This window comes from Pungitius pungitius, chromosome 4, assembly GCF_949316345.1.
Source record: "Pungitius pungitius chromosome 4, fPunPun2.1, whole genome shotgun sequence".
Lineage (NCBI taxonomy): Eukaryota > Metazoa > Chordata > Actinopteri > Perciformes > Gasterosteidae > Pungitius > Pungitius pungitius.
The window spans coordinates 25,221,217-25,249,185 of record NC_084903.1 but is presented as its reverse complement, the minus strand read 5'-3'; the positions used below and the strand labels follow the sequence as shown (position 1 = coordinate 25,249,185).

General features: G+C 46.6%; 3 protein-coding genes across 5 annotated transcripts; 1 reads left to right on the top strand and 2 right to left on the bottom strand.

The window, feature by feature from the left end:
* Positions 1-414: 414 nt before the first annotated feature.
* On the bottom strand, positions 415-12,990 carry cars1 (cysteinyl-tRNA synthetase 1). 2 transcript variants are annotated; one of them, XM_037491267.2, is made up of 23 exons: positions 12,783-12,990; positions 11,612-11,839; positions 9,779-9,870; positions 7,420-7,508; positions 7,205-7,301; positions 6,887-6,985; positions 6,055-6,204; positions 5,723-5,863; positions 5,526-5,614; positions 5,333-5,454; positions 5,143-5,255; positions 4,919-5,047; positions 4,693-4,822; positions 4,253-4,356; positions 4,073-4,170; positions 3,796-3,985; positions 3,277-3,345; positions 3,009-3,090; positions 2,313-2,393; positions 2,157-2,224; positions 1,837-1,896; positions 1,667-1,750; positions 415-1,418 (listed from the first exon to the last, which is right to left on the bottom strand). In XM_037491267.2, the coding sequence occupies exons 1-23, from the start codon at positions 12,802-12,804 to the stop codon at positions 1,290-1,292; spliced, it is 2,466 nt and encodes an 821-aa protein (XP_037347164.2). In that variant the 5' UTR covers positions 12,805-12,990; the 3' UTR covers positions 415-1,289. The 2 variants fall into 2 exon arrangements, with proteins under 2 accessions (XP_037347164.2, XP_037347156.2); XM_037491259.2 differs by lacking the exon at positions 11,612-11,839 and having other exon boundaries at positions 12,783-12,918.
* pex16 (peroxisomal biogenesis factor 16) lies at positions 12,909-17,410 on the top strand. Of its 2 annotated transcripts, none has more exons than XM_037447913.2 (11): positions 12,909-13,182; positions 13,478-13,513; positions 13,629-13,705; positions 14,191-14,324; positions 14,576-14,676; positions 14,755-14,835; positions 15,314-15,463; positions 15,713-15,785; positions 15,913-16,032; positions 16,108-16,172; positions 16,254-17,410. In XM_037447913.2, exons 1-11 carry the CDS (start codon positions 13,050-13,052, stop codon positions 16,310-16,312), a joined length of 1,029 nt encoding a protein of 342 aa, XP_037303810.2. In that variant the 5' UTR covers positions 12,909-13,049; the 3' UTR covers positions 16,313-17,410. The 2 variants fall into 2 exon arrangements, with proteins under 2 accessions (XP_037303810.2, XP_037303803.2); XM_037447906.2 differs by having other exon boundaries at positions 13,578-13,705.
* arfgap2 (ADP-ribosylation factor GTPase activating protein 2) lies at positions 17,054-23,203 on the bottom strand. Its single transcript, XM_037447766.2, has 16 exons — positions 23,061-23,203; positions 21,993-22,111; positions 21,219-21,291; positions 20,948-21,079; positions 20,757-20,837; positions 20,365-20,470; positions 20,099-20,155; positions 19,311-19,363; positions 19,104-19,240; positions 18,900-19,031; positions 18,685-18,813; positions 18,428-18,580; positions 18,201-18,327; positions 17,964-18,051; positions 17,618-17,742; positions 17,054-17,174 (listed from the first exon to the last, which is right to left on the bottom strand). Exons 1-16 carry the CDS (start codon positions 23,130-23,132, stop codon positions 17,154-17,156), a joined length of 1,605 nt encoding a protein of 534 aa, XP_037303663.2. The 5' UTR covers positions 23,133-23,203; the 3' UTR covers positions 17,054-17,153.
* Positions 23,204-27,969: the final 4,766 nt, after the last annotated feature.

Genomic DNA, 27,969 nt, shown 5'->3' with positions numbered 1-27,969 from the left:
CATTACATGGGAGCAAATATTACTGTAACCAAAGACAACAATAATACCAATAACAACAATAATAGTAATGGCAATAGGAAGAAGATGCAAAAGTCATTAACAAAAAGATATATTTATATTTATACTATTATTATGATTATTTTAAAAACATATTAAGACATTCACACAGCCATTTATATTAGGCTGTTAACTAAAACTAAGCCAATAAACTCAATGCAGGATTTAGAATAATTAAGTGACATTTAACTTCAAAGTCACATCTGGAGCTGATAGAGAATCCTGTGACACCAGCAACGCTGCTCTAATTACAACACACTCTTGTGACTAAAGTGCCATCGGCTCACACACACACACACACACACACACACACACACAGATTAGTTATCGTTCTATTAGGCAACACATCCCACAAACCAGTGATGTAGAGCTTTATTGACTCAAAGGGTTCTTAAGTACATTGGCTGAAGTCACCCTTGTTGTGTGTTTTAAAATTTAAGTTAAGAGCTCAGAGACAAACCCAGTTTGGCCTTTTCATTTTCAGATTAAATGACACAAGACAACAAACAGAACATCAACGTCCTTCAAGACAAACCCAGATCCTTTCTGGTATAATGAGGTGAATCTAAAAACAACCTAAAACAACCCAAAATGTTCAAGAGCACCGCTCATGCTTATTATTCTATATTTGTGAATTGCAGCAAATATAGTAACAACATCTTTTGTTGAAATACCAGTAATGGCTATTAGTAACCATGGTAACAGTTTTTGTTCAAATGAAAAACAGATTAAAGAAAAAAAAAGATCATTTGTTACTTTTTATTCATCAACAAAAGAATCCAACTCCCAAGAGGAAGCCAGTAAAACACATTTACTGTATTTATTGGTCTGATCATCACTTCATGAATATTCTATTCGGATAATGAGCCACAATTTATGTGAACCGTGAACGTGAAGGAAGTTCAGATGATAAAAGATGTAAAGGGAACGTCTTAGTGTTTGATTATTAAAACCAGGATTCATCTAAATGAATACTGAAAAACCCTGATTGATCTGACAGATGAGGAGGATGATGAAGACGAAGATGTCAGTGCAGATGCAGACGGTTCATTTCAAAGCAAACGGAGAAACTGGACGTCATGGCAACCAGAAGCTCTGGAGGCTCGATGAGGAACAACGAGATGAAAAGTGTTTCACAGCTTCACACACGTCTCAAAGAACTTAAATCATCCAGTGAAAACAATTATTTCATATGTAACCCTTTGACTGTTGTTGTTGTTGTTGTTGTGTGATCAGTCGCCGCTCAGGTTCATCTGCAGGAAGTCGTTGTGCAGCTTCTCCTGAGCCTCAAAGAGCTTCCTCAGCTTCTTGGCTTGTCCTTTGCTCAGCTCCTTTCCTTCAGCGTCGTGGGTGGGGAAACCCTGAAGGCAGGAATCATCATCATCATCATCATCATCATCACTCAGGGGACTTCTTCTGTCCCAGTGTGGCACAAAATGTAGGAGAAGGTGTTTCTATCAATTGTTTTATGAGATTCTGTTCTACCTCCTAACATTGGAAATGAAGCACCTGTTGTGCACTTGTCCTGCTGACTACCACAGTCCCTCGACCTGATCCAAATCACAACTCTTCTTCTGGTGCTTCAAAAAGACCTTTTGACGGGATTTACCGTTTCGTCAAACTTGGAATACTTTTCGGTCTCTGTGCGGAACATCTGGCCTGGAGGGACCTTCATCTTGGCCAGTTTGAGCATCTGAAAAACAAGGAGAGGAGCAGAAGAGACGAGTCAGTGAACGCGTCTCCTGATCAGAGAAACCCAACGAGTGGACGTGGACTCACCTCCTGCTCCTGTTTCCTCCTGGCGGCGTCTTCCTTCTTCTTCTTCTTCTCCGCCTCCATCTGCAAAGAAGGAAGACCAGCAGCTAAACATCAGAGCCTTTTAAATCCTTTAAAGCGTCCACGAATTCAAGACATCATCATCATCATCATCATCAGGTAGCTGGTTTCCTGCTGTGGTTCTCTTATAATCTCAGGGACCTTCATCTCTTGCTGACTGACCGACGGGATGTAACTCAAAGGGTGTTTCACTAAGAGGAAAGAGCAGACCTATTTACCCATGATCCTCTCTGTTTTGTGTGCGATATATAAACCTCCCTCACCTGCTTCTTCTCCTCTCTCTCCTTCAGCAATGTCTCCTTGTCCACCAGTTTCACCACAGTGGGCAGACCTGCAAACACAGAGCGACCCACGCGGCTTATTGGACCGAGCTGAGGCGTGAAGACGATCAGAAGACACAAGGGGGACGTCTCCGTTACCTTCGTGGTCTTCTAGTCGGACGCCGAGCTCCGGTAACGTGTCGTCACGGACGACGTCACACAGCTGCAGCAACTCCGTCACTAGGTAACATTTGATCAATTAAAAGTCTAATGTATTTTAAAGAAATACAAGTCAAATATAAAACCGTGAAGAGGAAATATGAATATAAAGGAGGGCTGTCAACATAAACGCGTTATCGATGTGGCCGAGATTAATGCAAAGAAACATTTTTACTTAGTTAACGTGCGTTTGTTTTCTTCTGGAAGTAAACCAAGCGGCCGCAAGACAGAAGTAAAACAAACAGTGTGACGTGCGACGTACAGCTGTGCAGCGATTCCTCCACGTGTCAAACAGAAGGGGCACTGCTATGCTAAGCTAGTTGCTATGCTAAGCTAGTTGCTATGCTAAGCTAGTTGGAAGAGTTGCTAGTTCAACATGTTCCACCAGGTGGAAATCTGCCTCCAAAATGTGCTTAAAATAACATTAACATTGTCTAAAATACACATGTTCTAAAGGGATTACTCAGATTTAGTCTTAAATATTCATTAAAAACAACATTGTAACAATAAAGAACCACAAAGAAAATGCTGGAAATAAAACGATGATGGAAACAAAATGTTTCTACTTTGACATCAACAGATATTCTAAGCAGATGTGAATGTTTGGACACACATTTCTCAGATTAAAGTCATCACCTTTCTGCTCTCGGGCGATCCTTCGGACTCCCTCTCTGAAATCTGACAGTACGCTGAGGTACGGCATCACGGTGCTCTCCAGCTAGCAAACACAGCGCAACGTAGCAGCTTGTTTAACTAATCACGTCACTAACATGCTGGTCACAAAGTCATCTTAAGACAGGTGAAATATTAAACGTTATTTCACTAGATGTCCTATGATCATCATTCGGTTGGCAAACCAGTTTCCGTAAACCATAAAATGAAAGATAGAAAAGTGTCGACTCACATCGATGTTCTGACTCGGTCCTCCCACCGGGAAGCCGATGGGCTCAGATCCTTCGATGGCCCCAAATACCTGAATGACAAAAGACTCCTTTCAGTGCTTTCATGCAAACTGCAAAACATCCAAATGGATGCAAAGAGCCAGTCACGGCGCTACAAGCTAACCGTGCAGCATCAGGACCCTTTATTAGCAAGCTAACCCTTTAGCAGCGAGCTAACCGGGCAGCATCAGGACCCTTTATTAGCAAGCTAACCCTTTAGCAGCGAGCTAACCGGGCAGCATCAGGACCCTTTATTAGCAAGCTAACCCTTTAGCAGCGAGCTAACCGGGCAGCATCAGGACCCTTTATTAGCAAGCTAACCCTTTAGCAGCGAGCTAACCGGGCAGCATCAGGACCCTTTATTAGCAAGCTAACCCTTTAGCAGCGAGCTAACCGGGCAGCATCAGGACCCTTTATTAGCAAGCTAACCCTTTAGCAGCGAGCTAACCGGGCAGCATCAGGACCCTTGACCTTTAGCTCACCTTCAGCATGCCTGTGAGGTACGCGGCGATGCCCTCCAGCAGCATGCGGTTGGGCCTCAGCTTGGCGCCCTTCCTGCCGGCGATGTAGCCGTTGCTAAGGCCGACCAGCACCCTCATCTCCTCCATGGCGGTGCGGGTGTCCACGTTGTCGCACAGCGCCTCGTGGACGGCCGACTTCCTGTCGTAGAAACTGGGCGAGACGGGCGAGCCCTCCGTTAAAAGGGGACGTTTCCGCGTGACGACCTCCTTGTTTTTAACGGCGTCTTTGGTCTCTCACCTGTTGTTGAGCTCCATCTCTGGCCCCTCCCACTTCTCAAAGCGACCCGTGATGTCGGTCGGAGCTCGCAGGATGTCTTTGACATTCAGGAAGAACTCCTGTCACACGGAGACGCCGATCAACGGGAGGAAAATACACTCAAACTGTGAAGTAGAGAATCATGCGTCACACTGCCATTACATTCATGAACTTCTCGTACTGGACGGCCGACTCCATCGTGTTGGAGGAGTAGTCCAGGGTGTCTTTCCAGGAGTGCATCAAGAAGGCCAGACGCAGCTGACGAGCTGCAGAGAGACGGAAAGAAGAAACACTCTTAATAAACAACAGAACCGATGATTTCTGCTGGATTAAACAGGACAGAAGTGCTGTAGAGGTTTGCTTGTGTGAGGTTCTCCTCCAGAGTATCAGAGGTCTACTAGATGGAGCAGAAAGTGTTTGGAACCTAAAATACATCCACATCAGTTTAAGTTTGAAGAATATTTCCACTTCTTTCATTTGAAAGACTCCATTCATGAAAACACATATTATCCATCTGTTAGTTAATCATTTAATGTGCTTCTGCTCGGCCTTCAGACACATTTTCAAGCATCTACGACGTCCTTCAGAAGCAGCCGAGTCACCTGTGTTCTTCTCCAAGGCGTCTTTAATGGTGATGAAGTTCTTCAGAGACTTGGACATCTTGCAGCCTGCGATCGTCAGGTGTCCAGTGTGCAGGAAGTATCGGACCCAGCAGTCGTTCTGGAAGAAAGCCTGTGAGGGGAAACGGATCCCCTTTAACTACCTACGAGCACAACAAGACCCTCAAGAGTCCTTCCTCCTTTAAAGAACCGTCCTGAGAGACTGTACCTCGGACTGAGCCAACTCGTTGTCGTGATGGGGGAACCGGAGATCAAACCCCCCCCCGTGGATGTCCATGGACTCCCCCAAGATGGAGCCGGCCATCGCCGAGCACTCGATGTGCCAGCCGGGCCTCCCCTGTGGAAGAGGACCAGCATCCCGGTCACGACTTAAATCAGTCAACGGGGGTTCAGCCAGTTCAGCGTGGGGACCGGACCCCCCCCAACACCCACCTTCCCCCACGGGGAGTCCCACGAAGGCTCCCCGGGCTTGGAGGCTTTCCACAGGGCGAAGTCCTTGGAGGACTTCTTCTCACCGAGCCGGTCGGCGGAGATGCTGAGGTCACCTGCAGGAACGATCGGATCACTAGCGGTCCTTGTGCTACGCTAAGTTAGCTTCAAGGGGAAAAGAGCGCATCTCTACCTTCTCCTTCTTGCAGGGCCTTCTGATCGCCCACCGCCTCCGGCACCAGCTTGGCGTACGAGTGCTGCGGGCTGCCGTCGAACTTCAGGGTATCGAAGTAGACGGAGCCGTTGGACTCGTACCTGCAGAACAAAACGGTTAAAACTAAAACTAAAAACCCGACCGCCAGCCCCGCGAGTTTCTCCCCCCTCACCCGTAACCGTTGGAGACGACCCTCCTCACGAACTCCACGATCTCCGGCACGTATTCGCTGACTCGAGTCAGCACGTCTGGAGGAAGAACCTGTGGTCAAAAAGAATTTATACATAATGTATAAGAATTATACACAATGAATAACCATGTGACAAGAACATACCAAATGGATCATATTTTAATATAACAAAGACTCACGTTCAGGGCCTCCATGTCTCTGTGGTACTCCCCCTCCCAGTAACTAGGGAGGATGGAGAAGATGGAGTTCTCTGTGACTTCACTCCCAAACTGCTCGTCCAGCCAATCAGAGAGCAGATCCTTAGAGTTCTCCAACAGAACCTGAGAGGAACCAAGGAGCAAAATATAAACATGACTATCCCAATAAAATGTGACGTTGTCTATTAAATATGGAGCACATTGAATATTCCGTCTACTTCATTAAGTAGAAAGAGAAATAAACATTTAAATTTATATGTTTTTGTTTTTGTTTTTTAGGGACTAACTCTGTACACGTAGAGGGGGAGTCTCACCTCGGCCAGAGGCTGCACGACCTGGTGAGCGGCTTTGCCCTCGGCCGCCGCCTGCAGGGGCAGCAGAGCGGCGGAGACGGCGGCGTCGAGCCTCTCCATCATCTGCTTCTTATCCGGGTCGGTGGTGGAGGCCAGGGCGGCCTTAAAGGGCTGTGAGGTCACAAAGGGTCATTCATCTCATCCTCAGACAGTCTTTTGTTTTACTGTTTAAAAGGTTAGTTGTGTGCTAAATATTTTTATTTAAAAATAAGTTCACGTTGCTATTTGAGTGTTTGACATCTCAAGTGGTCTCCTGTTCTATAAAGTGAAGTCAAAGCTGCATCTTCTGTAATGACCAGCAGGGGGCGACTCCTCTGCTCCCATAGACGTCTATGAGGAAATGACTCTACTTCTGTGTAGTGACCAGCAGGGGGCGACTCCTCTGCTCCCATAGACGTCTATGAGGAAATGACTCTACTTCTGTGTAGTGACCAGCAGGGGGCGACTCCTCTGCTCCCATAGACGTCTATGAGGAAATGACTCTACTTCTGTGTAGTGACCAGCAGGGGGCGACTCCTTTGCTCCCATAGACGTCTATGAGGAAATGACTCTACTTCTCTCTGGATTTATTCCCTCAGTAAACATTGTAAACATGAGTTTATGGTCTCAGTCTCTAGTTTCAAGTCTTCTTCAAAGCAGCATGATGTTCATTTAGTGAATGATGGTCCATTTAAAGTCAAACAGACCAAAGAGGGGACGCTTTAGGGCGGGGCCTAACGCTGATTGACAGGTCTCTAGACCATAAAGCAGGGGATGCTTACTGGTGGACGCTGATTGACAGTTTGTGTCTCACCTCTCTGGCGCTCAGGACGTCCTGCAGTATCTGAGCAGCTTTGGGCTGTTTCTTCTTGTACTGGTCCAGGAGGTGGTTCTGCCGGGCCCTTCTGATGATCTGAGAGGAAAAAACACCGGTTCATCGAAAAGGACACACAGCGGCACGTTTTACTCGTACAACCACATCTAGAGTGCAAAACTACAAGACAGAACGTCACTTCTTTCATTTCATCTCACTTTTGCGATGAGGAGTTTTGAGTCTTTTCTCGCTGGCAGGTTTCAGAGGGTTTAATTAAAGATCATTTCTTTAAATGTAAAACATCTTTCTGATACTCACTTTGTCGTCGATGTCTGTGATGTTTATGCAGTAAAGAACATCGTACTTAAAGTAGTCCTTCAGTACCCTTCGCAGAATATCAAAAGATATGTAGGATCTGCACAGACAACAAATATTGTTTAGAGCTTAAACAATTAGTAAGTAAATCGATTATTATTTAAGAATCACTGCTTTTTACACTTTACAAAGAAAAGCAGCCCTTGAGAAGCCGGTACCTGGCGTGTCCCATGTGCGAGGCGTCGTAGACCGTCGGGCCGCAGCAGTACCACGTCACCCGGTTCCCCCTCTGAGGAACAAACGGCTCCTGGAACACAAAAAGTACCTCGAGGGTAAAGAGCATGTGGTATTTGTACAACGTGGTTACTGAGAAGGAGAAGATCTTAAGATCAGGACATGAATCAGAGATTTCATTTATTATCTCAGTGAGGAGGTCTTTAACATAGCGTAGACCTCTTGGTCCTCCTCTCAGTGAGGAGGTCTTTAACATAGCGTAGACCTCTTGGTCCTCCTCTCAGTGAGGAGGTCTTTAACATAGCGTAGACCTCTTGGTCCTCCTCTCAGTGAGGAGGTCTTTAACATAGCGTAGACCTCTTGGTCCTCCTCTCAGTGAGGAGATCTTTAACATAACGTAGACCTCTTGGTCCTCCTCTCAGTGAGGAGGTCTTTAATATAGCGTAGACCTCTTGGTCCTCCTCTCAGTGAGGAGGTCTTTAACATAGCGTAGACTTCTTGGTCCTCCTCTCAGTGAGGAGGTCTTTAACATAGCGTAGACCTCTTGGTCCTCCTCTCAGTGAGGAGGTCTTTAACATAGCGTAGACCTCTTGGTCCTCCTCTCAGTGAGGAGGTCTTTAACATAGCGTAGACCTCTTGGTCCTCCTCTCAGTGAGGAGGTCTTTAACATAGCGTAGACCTCTTGGTCCTCCTCTCAGTGAGGAGATCTTTAACATAACGTAGACCTCTTGGTCCTCCTCTCAGTGAGGAGGTCTTTAATATAGCGTAGACCTCTTGGTCCTCCTCTCAGTGAGGAGGTCTTTAACATAGCGTAGACCTCTTGGTCCTCCTCTCAGTGAGGAGGTCTTTAACATAGCGTAGACCTCTTGGTCCTCCTCTCAGTGAGGAGGTCTTTAACATAGCATAGACCTCTTGGTCCTCCTCTCAGTGAGGAGGTCTTTAATATAGCGTAGACCTCTTGGTCCTCCTCTCAGTGAGGAGGTCTTTAATATAGCGTAGACCTCTTGGTCCTCCTTTCAGTGAGGAGATCTTTAACATAACGTAGACCTCTTGGTCCTCCTCTCAGTGAGGAGGTCTTTAACATAGCGTAGACCTCTTGGTCCTCCTCTCAGTGAGGAGGTCTTTAACATAGCGTAGACCTCTTGGTCCTCCTCTCAGTGAGGAGGTCTTTAACATAGCGTAGACCTCTTGGTCCTCCTCTCAGTGAGGAGGTCTTTAACATAACGTAGACCTCTTGGTCCTCCTCTCAGTGAGGAGGTCTTTAACATAGCGTAGACCTCTTGGTCCTCCTCTCAGTGAGGAGGTCTTTAACATAGCGTAGACCTCTTGGTCCTCCTCTCAGTGAGGAGGTCTTTAACATAACGTAGACCTCTTGGTCCTCCTCTCAGTGAGGAGGTCTTTAACATAGCGTAGACCTCTTGGTCCTCCTCTCAGTGAGGAGGTCTTTAACATAGCGTAGACCTCTTGGTCCTCCTCTCAGTGAGGAGATCTTTAACATAACGTAGACCTCTTGGTCCTCCTCTCAGTGAGGAGGTCTTTAATATAGCGTAGACCTCTTGGTCCTCCTCTCAGTGAGGAGGTCTTTAACATAGCGTAGACCTCTTGGTCCTCCTCTCAGTGAGGAGGTCTTTAACATAGCGTAGACCTCTTGGTCCTCCTCTCAGTGAGGAGGTCTTTAACATAGCGTAGACCTCTTGGTCCTCCTCTCAGTGAGGAGGTCTTTAATATAGCGTAGACCTCTTGGTCCTCCTCTCAGTGAGGAGGTCTTTAATATAGCGTAGACCTCTTGGTCCTCCTCTCAGTGAGGAGATCTTTAACATAACGTAGACCTCTTGGTCCTCCTCTCAGTGAGGAGGTCTTTAACATAGCGTAGACCTCTTGGTCCTCCTCTCAGTGAGGAGGTCTTTAACATAGCGTAGACCTCTTGGTCCTCCTCTCAGTGAGGAGGTCTTTAACATAGCGTAGACCTCTTGGTCCTCCTCTCAGTGAGGAGGTCTTTAACATAGCGTAGACCTCTTGGTCCTCCTCTCAGTGAGGAGGTCTTTAACATAGCGTAGACCTCTTGGTCCTCCTCTCAGTGAGGAGGTCTTTAACATAGCGTAGACCTCTTGGTCCTCCTCTCAGTGAGGAGATCTTTAACATAACGTAGACCTCTTGGTCCTCCTCTCAGTGAGGAGGTCTTTAACATAGCGTAGACCTCTTGGTCCTCCTCTCAGTGAGGAGGTCTTTAACATAGCGTAGACCTCTTGGTCCTCCTCTCAGTGAGGAGATCTTTAACATAGCGTAGACCTCTTGGTGCTCCTCAGTCTGACCTCTGGATCTTTAAGAGACAAGGAGTCCTACCTTGGCTCTGGTCAGGCTGTTGTAGAGGTGAAGGGAAGGAACATCTGTCCCTGCTGGAGGAGACCAGGGCGGCTGAACACGCTTCCCTTTCACTGAAGGAAGAAAAACAAGAAAATAGACAATCGGTCAGTTTTCAAAAATGTCCATTTCTTTCCTCCAAGCTGTGAAGCATCTTCTGATCCTCAGGTCTCCTCATTAGAATCGTTAGTGGTACAACATGTGGATGTCATTTTACTATCATACTGGTTATTTACACAAAGGCTCATTGGTTTTGGATGGTCTCATTCTCACATGGAGTCGAGAAGGGAGAGAAGGCGCCACACAAAACCTCGTGAGGTCACAAACCAGAGGGCCGTGCTGATTGGACAAATCAAGGCATAGATGCAAATATTTAAAAAACAACACTTTCCGGTGTTGACTGTGTCGCCCCCTGTGGCCTAAAGTGGTAGTGCCTCTAGCCGGGTCTCAGTATTAAAATAAATGTCATTTATCTGAGGCTTTTATCCAAAGCGACGTACAATAAGTGCATTTAAACCATAAGGAAACAAACCCATAAAAATAAGAAACAAGAAAAATAAGCCGATTTACAACTTATAGATAAGAGCCATTATAAATACAGTTTAAGTGCTACAGGTTGTCAGTCCTGGACCTGGTTGTCAGTCCTGGTCCTGGTATCAGGACTACACGGAAACTGGTTCACACAGATCAGATCGGATCCAGACCCCTAAAAAAGACGGTCGTGATTTAAATGGGACGGTGCACTTGGACTACGCAGCTTCACTCGTCGTTACGGTAGCGGCTTAAAGCACCGACCAATAGCGTTCGAGTTCAACCCTCCCACGTGACACCACTCGACCAATCGAGTCTTTGCTTCCAGGCGGGACGATGATGTCGTCTCCATACTGTGGACCGACGAGAGGTAGCAGCGGATTATAGATGAAGAGACGGTAGAAAGAAAAGAAAGAGCATTTAATCCTTAATGGACGGACTGGTTTCTGTTCATTCTTCCCACTGCAGCACGTAGAGGATCAGGTCTACACTGAGCCTGGTTCACATAGAGGATCAGGTCTACACTGAGCCTGGTTCACATAGAGGGTCAGGACTACACTGAGCCTGGTTCACATAGAGTATCAGGTCTACACTGAGCCTGGTTCAAATAGAGGATCAGGTCTACACTGAGCCTGGTTCACATAGAGGATCAGGTCTACACTGAGCCTGGTTCAAATAGAGGATCAGGTCTACACTGAGCCTGGTTCACATAGAGGATCAGGTCTACACTGAGCCTGGTTCACATAGAGGGTCAGGACTACACTGAGCCTGGTTCACATAGAGGATCAGGTCTACACTGAGCCTGGTTCAAATAGAGGATCAGGTCTACACTGAGCCTGGTTCACATAGAGGATCAGGTCTACACTGAGCCTGGTTCAAATAGAGGATCAGGTCTACACTGAGCCTGGTTCACATAGAGGATCAGGTCTACACTGAGCCTGGTTCACATAGAGGATCAGGTCTACACTGAGCCTGGTTCACATAGAGGATCATGTCTACACTGAGCCTGGTTCACATAGAGGATCAGGACCACACTGAGCCTGGTTCACATAGAGGATCAGGTCTACACTGAGCCTGGTTCACATAGAGGATCAGGTCTACACTGAGGGGTTTTGTTGGATGAACTCTGAGCTACAAACACCACGAGTTCCCGTCGGCCTTCATGCAGATGGATATTTGCTCGTTAGAGTCAACCTCAGAGCGCCAGACCAGCCAGGGACCTAGACCACGTCTCCCAAGACCACGCCTCCAGAGACCACGTCTCCCGAGACCACGCCTACTCACTGCTGCTCTCGGGGTGGAGGTCCGGCTGCAGGGCGGCTATGTGCTTGTACCAGCGCAGCGCGTGGACATGCCGCGGGTGGGGGGGCCCGCGGAGGAGCCTAAAGGCTCTCTGGTCGGCCTGGGAGGGGCTGAACCCGGCCAGGTAGCTGCGGGGGGTCAGGTAGTCGTTCAGGGCCGCTGCCAGCGAGGCCTCCTCACTTATCTCAAGCAAGAAGCCAAACTCAAAGGCTGCAGAAACGAGAGGGCAGACGGGTCGCAGAGTTACGGACCGGGCCGGAGGAACCCCCCCCCCCCCCCCCTCCTCCCATCAAACAACCACAGGACCACATGACCCCTCACACTGACCCACAGAGCGCCACCTGATCGAATAGGGTGACGGAGACATAAAAGCTTCTCTCTGTCCTCACTGGTCCGTTCACACATGTGACCAGTGACTTGAAATGCTGCTTTTGGGCAGCTTTTAAACTGCCATCATTTAAAAGGGGATAATCATCATCATCATCATCATCACATGAGTAAGAGTAACATCAACAATCAATTGTACATAAAGTGATCAGCAGAGATGCAACTGTGCAACAAACAATGAACATCTGGATGATAATAGTGAATATTTAAAATCTAAATGTCATTATCGTGAGACTTTTGAATCAAATGATAAACTGTTCAAACTAGATGAACTTTGAAAAATAAAACCCCAGCTTATTAAGAATTAAACGTGTGTGATTTAACACAAACAAATGAACTTTGTGCCCTGAAGGTATTTCTCTCTGAGAGGACGTGAAAGAACATCTGGACAGATGTGGGAACAGTCGTCATAAAAGAAGCTGATGTTTTTAAATCAAACAAACAGCCTTTATTTACCGCAGAACCACTGGACCACTTACAGCACCAGTTTGGGTTCTTGAATAATTCTTTTAAATGAATAAACGCTGCTGGCTCTCTGTTGTCCTGCGTGTCTCCGTCGGCACGTTGACCTCCGTTCACCGTCATTTCAAACCGGAGGATTTCTGACCGGGGTTCGGTTGGTCGTGGACTGACCGGTGTTACCGTTAGCTCACGTTAACGCTTTAGCTAACGAAGCTAACGTTAGCTCGCTCGCTGTGACCGCTCGTGGACGCGCGTTACGTGGTTCCGTTCCGTTATAACGTGTAGAACGGAGCATTTGATGTACCTGGCTCTGCTGAAGTCGCCATAGCCGCCGCGCTGGAGGGTTGCAGGATGCTGATGCAACAATAACGTGTCCGGAAGAAGGACCCGAGCGGCAGGAACCCGGAACCAATGTGCTGCGGCCCGAGAGCGGCGGGGGACGACGATGGGGGACGGACCGTCGACGCGGAAGTTGCTTTTCGCTTTCGGATGCGCCCCAAAAGTAACTCGGCGGGTGAATTTGTGACCTCGGCGGCTAAATGAAGAGTCTTTGTGTAGCTAAACGCTAAACATGTCCAACGTCAAAGCGCACATCGCGAGAGCGACGCGCCTCTATGAGCGTTACACCGAGTACGTGCGCAGGAACCCGGGCGCCACGGCGCAGCTGGAGAGCACGGTGCGGACCCTCTCCTACCTGATCGCAGGTCAGTCTCACCTGCGCCGTGGAAACCGTGCTTTATCAGAGGGGATAGCGCGAGGGGGCTCTGGTTGACTTATTGCTGCTTTTAACGCCTCTGAACTTTGTTCCAGACACTTTTAAAACATGACAATAGGTGACGTAATGTGCACAGAGGGACACATAATGGATGACATCATCTATTTACATTTACACACTTGATGCGTCTAGCTGTGTTGTCCATGTTAATGACCGTTATACTTATTTCTGTGTCCATTGAAATCCTGGTTCTTTACAAACTGACCCCGAGTCTTATTTCGCAGGACGATTTGCAGAATCCCATGAAATATCTGAACTGGGTAAGTGAAGGATGAATAAGATAAGACCAGTCCCTCTTGAACCTGTACAGACTCGTTGTGTTAGTCTCCCAACAGGAGGACCAGAATGTGTGTTTACACCTCGTCTCTGTTCCAGTGTACTCGGCCTCCAACCTGCTGGTGCTCTTCAACGACAGCATTCTGCGCAGAGGGCTGCGATGCTCCTTCTCTGTGGTGAGATCCTCCACCTTCAGCGGCCTCCGCTGCCGAGGAAGGGAAGAGATCATCAGATGTATTAAGATTCTATGTTTTCATTTATTGAGTCGCTGCATCACATGACCTCACATCTGCTGACGAAGCAGCAAGGAGGTCCTGGCTTGGACCTCGTGTGGGGTCTGCGTGGGTTCCCTCCGGGTTCTCCGGTGGATTGGTGACTCTGGGTGGCCTGTAGGTGTGTGAGTGTGTGTCTCAAAGGGAGCTGGGATTGACTCCAGCCACCCTGTGTGAAGGTTGAGTGGTTTGAGGATGGATGGATGTTTATTTATTATTCGAGTAAAGACGTTCTGTGAAGACGTTCAAATCGAGGAGTAAAACGTATTAAATAAATACTCACAATTGTACTTTGACGTTATGGTGACATGAAAAACCCGGGTCTGAGTCCTTGAGGGTGCAGGCTTTACGGGGTCCAGGTGTCTGACTCCGGGCCCCTGTGTGCTCAGTCCGTCTCCCAGCAGAGGCTCCTCACCTGGCTCTCCGTGCTGGAGCACATGGAGGTCTTCCTGGAGATGGGGGCCTTCAGGCTGTGGGGGGACGCGGGCCGCTGGCTGGTGATCGGACTCATCCAGATCTTTAAGTACGTCAAACGCGTGTGATGAGTGAGCTTCCTGTCCCACGAGGACGGCCTCCTGGTCCCAGGCCTCCAGGACTGGATCAGCCTGATCCATCAGACCTGATCCAGTCCTCATACTTTGGACCACGTGCTTCAGTAAATTCAGAAAAGTGATTATTATTATTTATCTTTCCTTACTTGAAAGGTAAAGTGTGTGAATTAGGGTGTTATCTTTATGGTGGGATGAATATTTAAAACGCTGTATTCTTCTTCAGGGCAGTTTTCCGCCTCGTTCTTCTTCTGTGGTACAAATCCGGAATCCTGACCTCCCCCCCCATAACCCCCCTGGACAGAGGAGCTGAGTTTGTTGGCGAAGGTCGGTTCTCCTCTTCCTCTCGCTGTCTCCAGTCTGAAATCAACCATCTTACAAATGTGTTTGTCTTCTTCTCCACAGACGACGGTAACCGGGAGCAACAGGAGGAGACCTGCTTTGTGGGTCAGAGGTCAGGGCGGGTCATCAGGCCTCTCGGCAGCGGTAAGACTCGTTAATAAATAACGTATTAAGATGAAGATCTGTGCGACTGAGTTGGTTAACCAAGAAACGTCCAGGTCCCGTCAAAATAAAAGCCTGTTTACAGCTAAAACACTTTTTTAACGTCCACGTGAACAAAGACAAATCATTACGACTGCAGTTTCTTTTACGCAATATTTAACCTCGTCTTTTACTTAAAAGGTGACTTATTAATGACCTTCAAACACTCCTGTTTACACATTTAAAGGATGGAATCCAGGTCAGAGGTCAGAGGTCACAGACTGGCTGCCTGATCTCTCTGATATCAACTTTTTTATTGTATATCAAAATAAAGTAAATTAGGAGTTACATTAAATAAAAAATGTATACAACTAATAGGTAACAGCATCTCAAACGAATGATAAAAATCAACTTCCATCATGTACGTGAAGTAAAGAGATATAAAAGTAAGGTACGAGGCGTGAACCCGTCCTCCTCTCAGCCCCCTCCCTGCAGGCCCGGCTGTGGGGGGCACCGACTCAGAAGAGGCGGAGCAGCTTCAGCGGGGAGAAGCTCCACAGCGAGCCGACGGCGCTCGGCCTCCGGGAGACGCTCGCCGAGTCGGCGTTCATCGGCCGGCCGCTGGTCCACCGTATCCTTCCTCATCCTTCCTCATCCTCCCTTCCTCGTCTTCGGTCTGCAGCTTTTATTACTCAACAGTTGCTGTTAGAATTATGGGAGACTGCTGAGAAGGTAGCTGACCTCCAGGTGTGTTTAAACACAACGTTTGATATGAGGTGTCCACAATGAAACAGCGTCTCCCAACCAGAGTCCATAAAGCATCAGACCTCTGAAGACATTTTCCTTAACGCCCCCCCCCCCCCCCCCCCCCCCCCCTCAGTACTCTGCCTGGGGCTCTGTGGGAAACACTCGTGGAAGCCATGGCTCGTCTCTGGAGTCCTGGAACTCTGCAGGTCTGCACCTCCTCCGTCTGATAGGAAACCATCAGGTCTTCAGACGTGGAGGATGAGGTCATGTGTTTCTGTAGTCCTTCATCCTGTGAGCGAAGCGTGTTACATTTTATTCCTTCCCCCCCGTTAGCTTCTCCGTGCTCCGGGACGCGAGGTTCGTGACCCGCTGGGAGCGAGCGGAGATGAGGAGGAGAACCTTTCTGCTGCTCTACTACCTCCTCCGCTCGCCCTTCTACGACAAGTTCTCTGAGTAAGTAGTGGCTGAAGTGAGGAGCAGCGTCACCATCAGCTCACACGCTGGCACTGAGGCTTGTTTGACCCGCAGGGAGAAGATCCTCTTCCTGCTCAGACTTCTGGCCGATCACGTCCCGGGGGTCGGACTCGTGGCTCGTAAGTACCGAGCGGCCAGAGGACGCGTGTCTGAGCGTTTAAATGGGTACGATGAGTAGCAGCAGATGTTGTTCCTTGCAGGTCCTCTCATGGATTACCTCCCCACCTGGCAGAAGATCTACTTCTACAACTGGGGATAAGAAGCCTCCAGAGACCTCGTGGATGTGACGCCCGCTTCGTCCCCGACGGAGAAACCTTTTTTATTTTAGCAAGAGAATTAAAAGCACAATGTGGGTCCAACTCCTCCGTTAGATGCCCCCCCCAGCCCCCCCCGGGGCTTCTTTACGACTTTGAGCTTGATGCTCTGCAGACGAGGAGGAGCCGAACTTTGGCTCCTGGTCAATCAAAGCTCAGGAGGCGATGCGGCGGTTTCAAATCTTTATTAAACATAGCGTTACGTTTCCTGTTTGCAGCCTCCAATAAATAGTTCAATGTTTCCTTCTTTCGTCTCAGGCCCTGAAGCAACATTTTAATCTTAACAGATACAAGTGGAAACTTCCAAATTACAAAGAAAAGGTCCAACTGTACACTTGGGATGTAAGAGGTGGAGATGTTTGATTCCTTTGGGCTCTCACAGCAGGTCCTGCTCTCCACAAACAAAGGTAATAAATAAGAGCCGCTCTGGTTTTATACTTTACTTTGTGTAAATTAAATCAGACGTAAACACTAAATGAAAAATAATGTTTTTTCTTCTTCAAATAAATGGTGGAAATATAAACGCACTTTTTTGTTAAAGTCGCAATAGAATCAAGAAAAACATTTGATAACATGAATCAAAAAACACTTTCTGGGTTTTTTTCAAACATTTCTGTTAAATAGAATGTAGTGGAATTAACATTTTGAAAACTAAGACCAAAGTAATTAAAAAATTAAAAAAAACTCCCCCCCCCCCCCCCCTTCACGGTTTCCTTTATGAAAATACTTGGTGGGTCCTGTGATCGAGTCTCTGGGAGGACGAGTGTCCCCTGCAGTCCGTCCTCATCAGTACGAGCCGTAACGATCCTGAAAAAGATTCAAAGAGTCGTTTAAAGTCTGCAGCAGATGGAGAAGAACCAGAGACACAACGTCCTCTTGTGGACGTATTTTGGGTTCTAGAATTCGCTCCCATCAGACCGTGAGGCTGCGCTTTGGCCTCTGCTCTGAGAGTAATCACTACTTATGGATAGAGGGGCCTGATGGGTACAAATCATGAATCAATACACAAACAAAACCTGCATTTTGTGAATTGCCTGAAATAAAATCACTGAATCACAAAGCTGAGTGATGATTGGCTGAATAAAACCTGCGTCTAACAGGCTGCTGCACGTAACAAATTCATCACATGACTTTGGAAAGGAGCGTTTCTGATTGGCTTTTGATGAGTACACAATGGTCCTGTTGGAAGTGGGTTCTGCTCGGCTCAGAACCAACTGGGTGCTGCAGGTTGGAATTTGCTCACATCTCACCTGGATCGTATTCATGACGCCGTTGGCCAGGACGGCCATCTTTCCTGCTACAGTCTTCACTCCCTGCTTGAACTGTGCGATGTCGGGTCCGGAGGGCAGCACGCCGTCGTAGCCCGCGGCGCGGCCTGACAGGACGGTTACACAAACGCCACATGTGAGGTTTCTCTACTGTAAATATGACACTTTTAATACATCGTCCTGGTCCCACAAATACAAGGGCACCAGATATGGATTCATCCGCCACTGAAAATAGTCCAACCGATGGACTATTTGTTTAAAGACGACGTTGATCAGCTGCTTGTGTAGAATTAATGAGCCTTTTCCAAACCCAAAGCTGCGGCGTTACCTTTGAGGTCCGTTCCGTCCCCAAACAACTCGGCCGAGCTGATGGAGGTGCTTCCAGACATCGTCTCCAGGCGGCTCTTTGCATCGTACTGAGAGGGGAACACCGGGCCGTCAATCACCACCAGAACTCAGCACTGACAACCTCTAAAGGGTCCGTTATTATAAAGATACGTGTGTGTGATCCCTATGAACCCAGTAACAAAGCCTCTGGGGGGGGGGGGGTCACCCTGATCCTCACCTCAGCGCTGCTCTCCCGACCGAAGAACATGTCGGAGGAGATGGCCTTCGCGTTGGCGAACTTCTGTCGGGCCTCGCTGGACTCGGACACCGGAGACGAGGCGTCGGCTTTCCTCCTGCTGGGGAGTCTGGGAAAAAACAGGAGGAGAGCGCACAGATTGGTCAGGAGCGCGGCGGCCAGCGGGAACCCCGCCCCCTTTATTCCTGTGACCGGTAAAAATGAGACACCTCTCTCCTATGGGCTGGATGCTGGAGATGGTGACCTCCTCTTTGGGGTCTTCTTTCTCCAAAGCCCAGGAGGTGGCGAAGGAGGCAGTTCCTCCCTCGGTGTCCCACCGGGACCCGAAAGCGTCCCCCACCGTGAACGGGTTGTCCTTGTACCTGGAATAAGGGGTTTGATGAGTCAACGATGCTAACGTTACTTTAGCGACATTATGCTACAACTGTGCAACTCTGCAGAGCCCCACACAAAACCACCGGCGTACTTGGGGGGTCCGGAGGTGAAGCCCGGCTCCTCGAACATGTCCAATTTGGAGCGAGAGGAGGACTTGGTCCCCACCGGGGTCTCCTGCTCGATCACCTGCATCTCCGACATCACAGAGTGGGACACGGCGCTGAAACAAGACGCCACGCGTTCAGACAAGCGTTACCGTGACAACGGGAGCCGGAACCAGCCCCCCGGTCGGACTACTTTGTTTACCTCCTGTTGCCAAAGCCCATGCCCAGCCTCTCGGCCTGCTCCCTCTTCTTGCCCTCCATGGTCTGGATCTTCTTCTCCTCCATCTTCCTGTCGATCTCCAGCTCTTTGTAGGCCAGCCGCATGGAGGCCACGCTGCAAGAGCCACACCCATTAGACATGGAGGTCTCCCCCGAGGGGACGATCAGAGGCGGACTAGTTCCTCACATGGACTCCTCGGCGTGCTTCTTGGCCTCCGCGGCCCGATCCTCTCGCACCTTCTCCGCCACCTGCGCCTGCTTCTCCACCTCAGAGAAGCTCTTGCTGCTCACCTTCTGGGCTCCGAGACCTTTCTTTGCCCCGAGCTGCGTGGAGTCAGATGGTTAAAAAGGGGGGGTGGGGGGGGCTGTTTAAACACACGTCTGTCGGACTCACCCCTTTCTTGGTCGCCATGGGCTTCTTCTTTCCGATGAGGGAGGGCTTCACATCTGTAACCCAGGAGGAGATGTAATGAAGCCATCAGAGTTTACAGAGCACAAGACTCCAAACTACTGACAGAACGTTGATCGATCTGTCAGTAGATAGATGTGGTTTAGCAACCTTTGACCTTTTGTACCAAGTACAACTGACGTCAACAAGACGTCAGTCGGAGGTATTCCGCGGCTAGGAACCAGTTCCAGAACCTTCTCCCTCAGGCATCATGACTCCGATGTCAATGCCTGACAGCTGAGGAGCAGCCAGCGTTTCCCCGGTAACCGTCAGGTTCAAAAGCGCACAACAACCTGGAACTTTCCATGACCGCCCGCGATTCCACAGAGCAGAGAACACGCGTAACCGTGGCAACGTAACCAGCGCACTCACACAGCGGCTGTTCGCCTTCGGGTGTGCGTCCGTCCCGTGGTGATAGACGCATGGTCGTCGAGGCAACGGGACAAACAACCAAACTTCACCAAAACACAAGAGGCTGATTCAACATCAGAATTAAAGCTTATTTAAAAAGGGAAGAAATCATAAATCATTGAAATACATGATTTACGTTTTCTTCTTTTCAAAACGCATCAGTGATCATTCGTTGTTTTGTAAATGTTGTTTTATTCTATTTCCTGCTATAAGGTTACCTGTAGAGCAACATGCTAACGGATCAGCTGCTAATGATCTCTCCCTGACGTTCATCTCTTTGTAAGCAGATGAAGATACGGAGGGTTCAGTTCTGATGGACTCACCCATGGAGGCTTTGGGCGACGTGCTCAGCCCTTCGATGCTCGGTCCGTCCTCCACATCTGTACACACACACACACACACACACACACACACACACACACACACACACACACACACACACACACACACACACACACACACACACACACACACACACACACACACACACACACACACACACACACACACACACACACACACGGTTCATCTAAGATCCTCGTGCTGACCACATCTCATTAAGAACACAGCAGGAGCTTCTTGTACTGACTGATGTCCTCCTGAACTTTGGCCGGCGGTTCCATCAGCCGAGAGCCGAGAGCGGCGCCGTTCTGCTCCGGGGCGGCGGGCGGCGCCACGGTCCAGTCATCAGAGGTCTGACAGCGTGAAAACAAGAGGGATCCAAGTCAAATTCCATCTATGTCTGACACATGATGGCAATAAACGTTTGTTGACTGTGTTTATTGATTTGTGTGTGTGTGTGTGTGTATATATATATATATGTATATAAAATGTATACATATGGTTGTGACCTTTTAATATAATGTAGACCCATCTAAAATGTTATGTATTTGTGTGTTTATGTTCAAGAGAATAGTAGCTTATACATTAGATATTCCCTGATAATAAATCATCGGTCCCAAACTGATTTAAAACACACACCTGTGTAAGTTCTTCAAAGAAGTCGGTCTCTTTCCTCTCTGAAGCTGTAGGAGTTCCTCCTGGAGAAGACTCGATCCAGAGCTGCATGGACAAGAGGAGACGACTGTGATCAACACTCTGAAGGACAGGACGCCAGCTCCTCGGGTTCTACTGTGAACCTGCGATCGGGATCAAACATGGACGATACTCACGTCAGAGCCGTACTTGGAGAGCGCAGCGTTGGCCTGCTGCCGGACCTTCTCCCGGTACAGCTGAGCGGCCCGACTGTTGTACTTGGCGTTGGTGTCGTTGGTGGAGCAGCCGTGCTGGCGGAAGAACACCGTCTGCAGACAGGAAGGAGGAGATATGGACCAACAGCAGTAAAGCAAACAGAAGAGAACTACGCCATTCATTGAATAAACATCTTCTGAATGTTGTCTCATTAAATCAATAGGATTCACGCCTGACTGGCGCCGGCCTTACCGCGTTGGCATTGCCTCCAACCTGCATACATCTAAGCTGGAACCAGTTCCAGTTGGAGTCCAACTCGGTGGACCTGAGAAGAGTGAAGAATATGGAAATATGGATTGGATTTAAACTCTTGCTGAAAACCGCTTGATAAACATATGGCCGGTGACCTCATGGTGGCGTCCAGCTCACGGAGGCTACATTACATTTAGTGACACTTTTATCCAAAGCTTACATTGCATTTTTACCCCATGTTTGTGTGCATTTTTGGAGCAGTTAGGGGCTGGGTGTCTTGCTCAGAGACACTTTGACATGGTGCAGCCAGCACACCCGCTTTACGCCACGCTCTGCTAGGAGCAGGTTCTCTGTATGTGACTCAGATCTGGGTTTGGTGAACAGCAGGAATCTACTGACTTGCCACATGCTGGTTTCCCTGAAACCGGTTGAACAGGGACGGTGTTCCTTAATGTCCTCGTCTTCTGTGTGCATCACTAGAAGATGTGGTTGTTAACTTCTACTCTTTAGCTTCCTCACCTGCTTTCATCCCTGTACGTCCCACAAACACCTAATGCAGACCATTCTGTCTGCTTCTCAAATCACTTCTTCCAGATATTAGATAAACAGAGGATGTGGGGTGGGGTGGGTGGAAGCGTTTACTGGCACCGTGACGTAGCTCTCACGCAGTACCACCAGGTGACGGGGGCCCGCTGAGCCCTCCAGAAGTCAGTGTGATTCTGAGTCCTTCGTATCTCAAAACATCCGTACACAGAAACCTGGAGGGACGCTCACCTGATGAAGCTGAGATGGACCCCAAGGGAGCGGTGGATGCCCGAGCAGTCGATGCATAGGAACACGCCGTGAGAGATGCTCGCCCAGCTCGGGTTTTTGGCCGCGCAGTCAAAACACACCTGAGCAGAAACAACCACTTCTCAGCTCAACAGATTCACCCCAAAGGTCACGACTTCAGTTTATCCCCAACATTCAACACCTACACTTTAGTTATTGAGCAACATCATCACAACTTATTTAAAAGTACGTTATAATACAACATGTACATTCTGAGATGTAGTATAATAAGTAGTACAACATGTACCTCTGAGATGTAGTATAATAAGTAGTACAACATGTACCTCTGAGATGTAGTATAAAAAGTAGTACAACATGTACCTCTGAGATGTAGTATAATAAATAGTACAACGTGTACCTCTGACATGTAGTACAGTGAATAATACAACATGTACCTCTGAGATTTAGTGCAATAAATAGTACAACAGATGTAGTGGAGTAGAAATATAGTTACACATATAATTAGTTAGAATTGTTCTCACTCAGTAAAAATCTACTTCGCCAGAACTGGATTTGATTTAAATTATTGATCCGTATTTATTATTAAATCAGATCCATTTGTCCTAAAGGAATGTTAAACGCCATGTAGCTAACGGTACTTATTACATCAGACGCGGCTAGCATTGGATAGCATCTGGTTCATAGTCAATCGTTATGACTCCAAATCACAACGTAAATATCTTTACTAAACCGGGGCTCATTGGTTTGCACAGTTTAGACCAACCAGGTGACTTGTTAATACATTCCCATCACGTATCAAGTGGCTCGCTTCAATCCTCAGGATCAACACAACTCGTATACGTGGCCTTTATGTTCGACTGCTTCGCCGGCGGGCTAGCAGGCTAGCAGGCTAGCAGGCTAGCATCCCCATGTAGCAGGGCCTAGCCTACGTGCTAGCAAACTGTTTACCGGACCTCTGTTCGGACCGAAAGAACTCAACCGAATAACCGCCAGTACGACCCACTCACACGGAACGATACACACACAGCGGCGGCGTCACATTTCGGTTACCTTGTTGGTAGCGACGGATCTCAACCTTTTAAAAATGGCTAGGATCTCAGTCTTATTGGGTTCCGTAGCCATCTTGTTAGTCTGACAATTTCCATGAGATGACGTCACTACGAATCGCCGTTGGTCAGAAGTTCAACAAAAGCGAAAGCGCGTCTACGCTCACTGACGTCAGCGCTATGCGTAAAACGGGAACCGGTGCGTGGCTGGCAAATCATTTTAACTTCGTATTTAATGCATGTGAAATCAAAACACGGTTCGTTAACGGTAAGTTGATGGTTAATAAATGTGCAGACGACAACGAGACTTAATGGATAAGACTCCTAAAGCCAGACATTTACATGTGTCATTACTTTAGTGTCATCGCAATAGTGATGTCAGGCTTACGTCACAATAAGCGAATTCAACCAACGGCTTAACGACCCAGAACAATACGAATCGAGAAAGCACAATTTCTTCAAGCAAGCCAAACTACAAAGTGCGCAGTCTTTATGGATCACGTGGGTTACATTTAGTTTACTCCTCTAATAATATAGACAATAATAGACACACAGTTGTGTGAACCTGGACCAGTTTAGAATAAGACCAACATCTTCTGACCATTCCCTTACAAGAAGGAAAGGTAGATTTGCATCAATGTAAAAAAAAAGAAAACATCAAACAAATGTCAGCTAATTTACGTCATCGGGATCAGTGACGGTAACATTTCCTCAATAGGCCTAATAATAGTTTATAGTAGAAATAAGGATACAACAAAAATATGAAATATTGAGAAGAAAACGAGAGAGCTGTCAATACATTTATAAATAATAAGGAAATTAAGAATAATAATATCGACAATAATAGCAACGCTAATTGTATGTATAACTAAAAATACTAAAACTGATACTGATGCTAAACATTTGTAAACAAAATCTCAAAATATTTTATGCGGTTGAAACAGGAAAAATAAAAACCTGCATTCATATGAAATTAGACAATTACAGTCAAATGGAAATAAAAAGTGACATAGAAGGAAAATACATTACACAAGATTATTGGAATTATTCTTAATTTGATTTTAAAAAGCTTTGACGTTTTGATAGAAAAGATGTAACTGCAAGTCTCAGAATTCTTAGTCACTGTTCATGCATATTGTTTATGTCTCCTGGTGGAATAAAGTTAATTCAGTTAAGAACTAAATTAAAACATTGAGCATTTCCACGTGTTCCGATTTTCTAATACTTCTCCTTCCTCATTTAATAGTCCCAGTGAACATTTTTTGGTTGAAAAGACGTTGAATAGACGTCTATGCCCGACGTTGAAAAGACGTTGCAAAATGGTTTAAAAGTGAAAGTTGTTTCAACGCCTATTCGTAGACGTTGAAAAGACGTCTATATTTAGACTACATATCAACGTCATTTTTAATACGGTAAAATGTCATCCTCTACTTTGTGCTATAGCATTATTTTATAGGTTCTAAAAAGAAATTACGTCCACATTTGTACGTTTACCACCGATATTAAAAATCACGTTGAAAACGGGTCTAAACATAGACGTCTTTTCAACGTCTACGAATAGACGTTGAAACAACTTTCACTTTTAAACCAATTTTCAACGTCTTTTCAACGGCAAAATTGCTCGCTGAAAAAGTACAAGTTACACACAATCAACTGTTGACAGTTGTCAATCATGTCAACAGCCCTTAACAAGGACAACACAATTTGATTAATTTGTATTTATTCATATCAATATAACAACACTTTTCCTATACAAAACAGAATACAAAAATAAATTATATTTTGTGAAAATAAACTATGAAATTATAAGTGGAGCAACAACATGAACCAGTTAGTTTAGAATTTTGTGTTTGTAAACCATTTTTCTGAATCATTGGCACTTCATTTTCAGATTCTGTAACAAGATCTGGCTCCGAGTCACTTGAATCCAGATCGTATACCTGAAATCAGCTCCGTCTCCCTCATCGTCACTTCAATGATTCAGAATGCGCAGAACACCCCTCAGTTGCAGGTGCCTCTAGTCAACAAGTTAATTCAATTCAATTCATTTTATTTTGTTCAATCCAAAATGAAAAATAAGCCTGAGGGAGCTTTACAGTCTGTAAACATGCAGCATCCTGTCCCAAAACCATCACATCGGCACAGATAAAACTCCCTTCAACTGGACCACACTTAAGGGTGAACAGCAGAGGAGTAAGTATGTACAGAAAGAACAACTTAAAGATGTACAGTACGTTCAATTCTTGCAACAGAAATTATTCAAATATTCAGAGTAGTACACCAGGTGTAAGGCAGGACAACTGCAGGGACAAACTCCATCAGATGTAACCTCCATCCACAGGAACCTGTGAGGAGGGAAGAACAAAGACTTTAGGGAAACGTGTGTAATTTGGGTTTATAATGACACTAATAAAAAAAAGTTTAATAATGATAACAGCAGGAGGTGTTTGAGAACCCTTATTTATAGATTGTTTACTTATGACATTATAAACCATTTATGGCATTTCTGGAGTAACATTTCCAGGTATATTATACAGTACCATACTTTACAATGTTGCTTTAAGCATGCAGTAACTTACAATGTTTTGGCTAGCTTGTTTACAGGCCACAACTTGTTGAATTCACCTGCAATCTGTGTTTAGGCCGCGTTGCTTTAAAAACGTGTATTTTCTACATGAAATGGGAACGGCAATAATATGATATGGGTACAGCAACAACCTAACGCATAAGCAACACCAAACACAGGGAAAATACTCTATGATGTTTACTTTTGGTCCAGTTCATGTTGAACGCTAGCAAGCTCCGAGCTAGCATGCTAACTAGCAAACGATAGCGCTAACGCTAACTAGCTTACCAAAACAACAGTCTTTCCCGTATCGAGTGGGCAGCAGTAAAATAACTGGTTATAGTTCCAGGTGTGCTTCATTCAAACACTCACGTACTTACAGAGTATTGGGGCGGGTAGCCGTGGTTGTATCAGCCCGTTCACGTCGCTCTGCTCCCGGACACACTTCACCTCGCGCTGCACCCGTTGGAAGCTCTGCAAGCGTCTAAGAACTTGCGCATGCGCGTTACAGATGTGCTCAGAGTTACGTGTTTTCAACTAATGTTTGAAACGGCCCTCAATATTTTGTCCTTAAAGCATATTGTTACGCCTCCTCTCCCGAGCCGGGGTGGCGGCGTAACAGACACACACTCTGTATTTCCATATTCATGACGTTTTAAGAAAAATCTTAAATGCGTTGAAATCACGTCTTTGCATAGACCAAATTTCGCCGACCAGTTCATTCATTATTATGATAATCGTAATGATGTTATCGTCTCTCTTTCAACCTTACGTTACAACATGACACATACTCGAGAAATGTACCTTTTTCTAGCACTTTGAAGTTTCACGCACTTTTTCGCCGGTTGAAAAGACGTTGAAATGAGGTCTTAGACGTTCAGACCTCATTTCAACCCGATTTCAACCATATTTCAACGTTGAAATAACGTCTTGTGCTCACTGGGGTGTTGCACTTTTTAACTCCACTACATAAATGTCTCAGGCACAGTTACTGTGACGATGCTACAAATAACAACTAGAGTGCGTTTTTAGAATATTTTCCATTGGCATTAATTAAACACAACGCAACGCAAAATGGTAGAAATTCTCTCCTCCTGAACCACTATTATAAAATATAAAATGTTGGTTTTGTTGTTGATGTCGAGGTTTATTTATTTATTAAACATCTTTCGTTTATTAATTTTTGTTTTTAAGATTTTTATGACATTTGAGTCAACTGTAACGTACTAGCTGGCTGATGCAACTGTAAACGGTGCGTTGTTGAAATGTGCAGAAGGCAACGAGACACAATAAAGAAGCAACACAACTCAACTTAAAGAGTAAAAAGAGGACACTCTCGCACGTTGTCTGCGCCCCGCAGTGAATCCACAAAAAGCTCCTCCCACACCGAACCCGTTCTCACCGTCACTTCCACGCCAATCACGTCAAAAGGAATCCGGCGGGTCCGGTCCGGTGGGCCCCGGGCCGCGCCCCGCGCTGCATCCGACGGGCAGCGCTCCTCCGCGGGTCACACTGCGCGGGACTCGATGGAGGCCTCCGCCAATCCGACAATGCGGCTGCTGCTGCTCGCACTCATCGCCTCTTCCTCCTCCTCCTCTTCCTCCTCGGCTTCCACGCAGACCTTCTACGGGGACAGCGTGAGCTTCATGCCTCTGCAGAGCCGGGGGGACAACACGTACCAGGTGCACGTCTCATTCCAAACGACTTGTACTGTAGGATTGATCAGTAGAAGTAGATCATCATTCACACCCGTTGGGATGTGCTTCAGTTAAGAAAAAACTTTGACATAATTATGTAAAAAAAATGGAAGAAATTGTCTCCATCTGAACAGGTGTTACGTGCGTTTCACTACGCGTGCGTGTTTGTGTTCTTCTAACTGCTGTTGTCTGCCTCGGTCACGTGATTCGTCGCACATTCACAAACATGTTGCTGTAACAACACCTGTTACACTATAATAAAACATAAAATGTATTTTGTTGTTGATGTCGATGTTTATTTATTAAACATCTTTCGTTCATTTATTTTTTGTTTAATGACATTTTAATTCACTTTAAACGAAAACAAAAAAAGCTTTAACATAATTATGTCAAAAAACGGAGCATTGAGGGCGTAGTTTTTCACATTCACCTTTTGGGACGAGCCGAGGTTCCTTCATGCTTCAGTTTGCATCTTTATTTGGAATAAAAAGCAATTTTCAACGTTTTTATCAAAACGAACGACACTGAAACTAAAAAATGAAAATGTGTGAAGTGAAGCATCATCTGCTAATAAAGAATAAAGATGATGATTGTTTGTCATTGTTGCCATGACAACCAGCTACAATCCTAATTTACCACTATCACTGTTC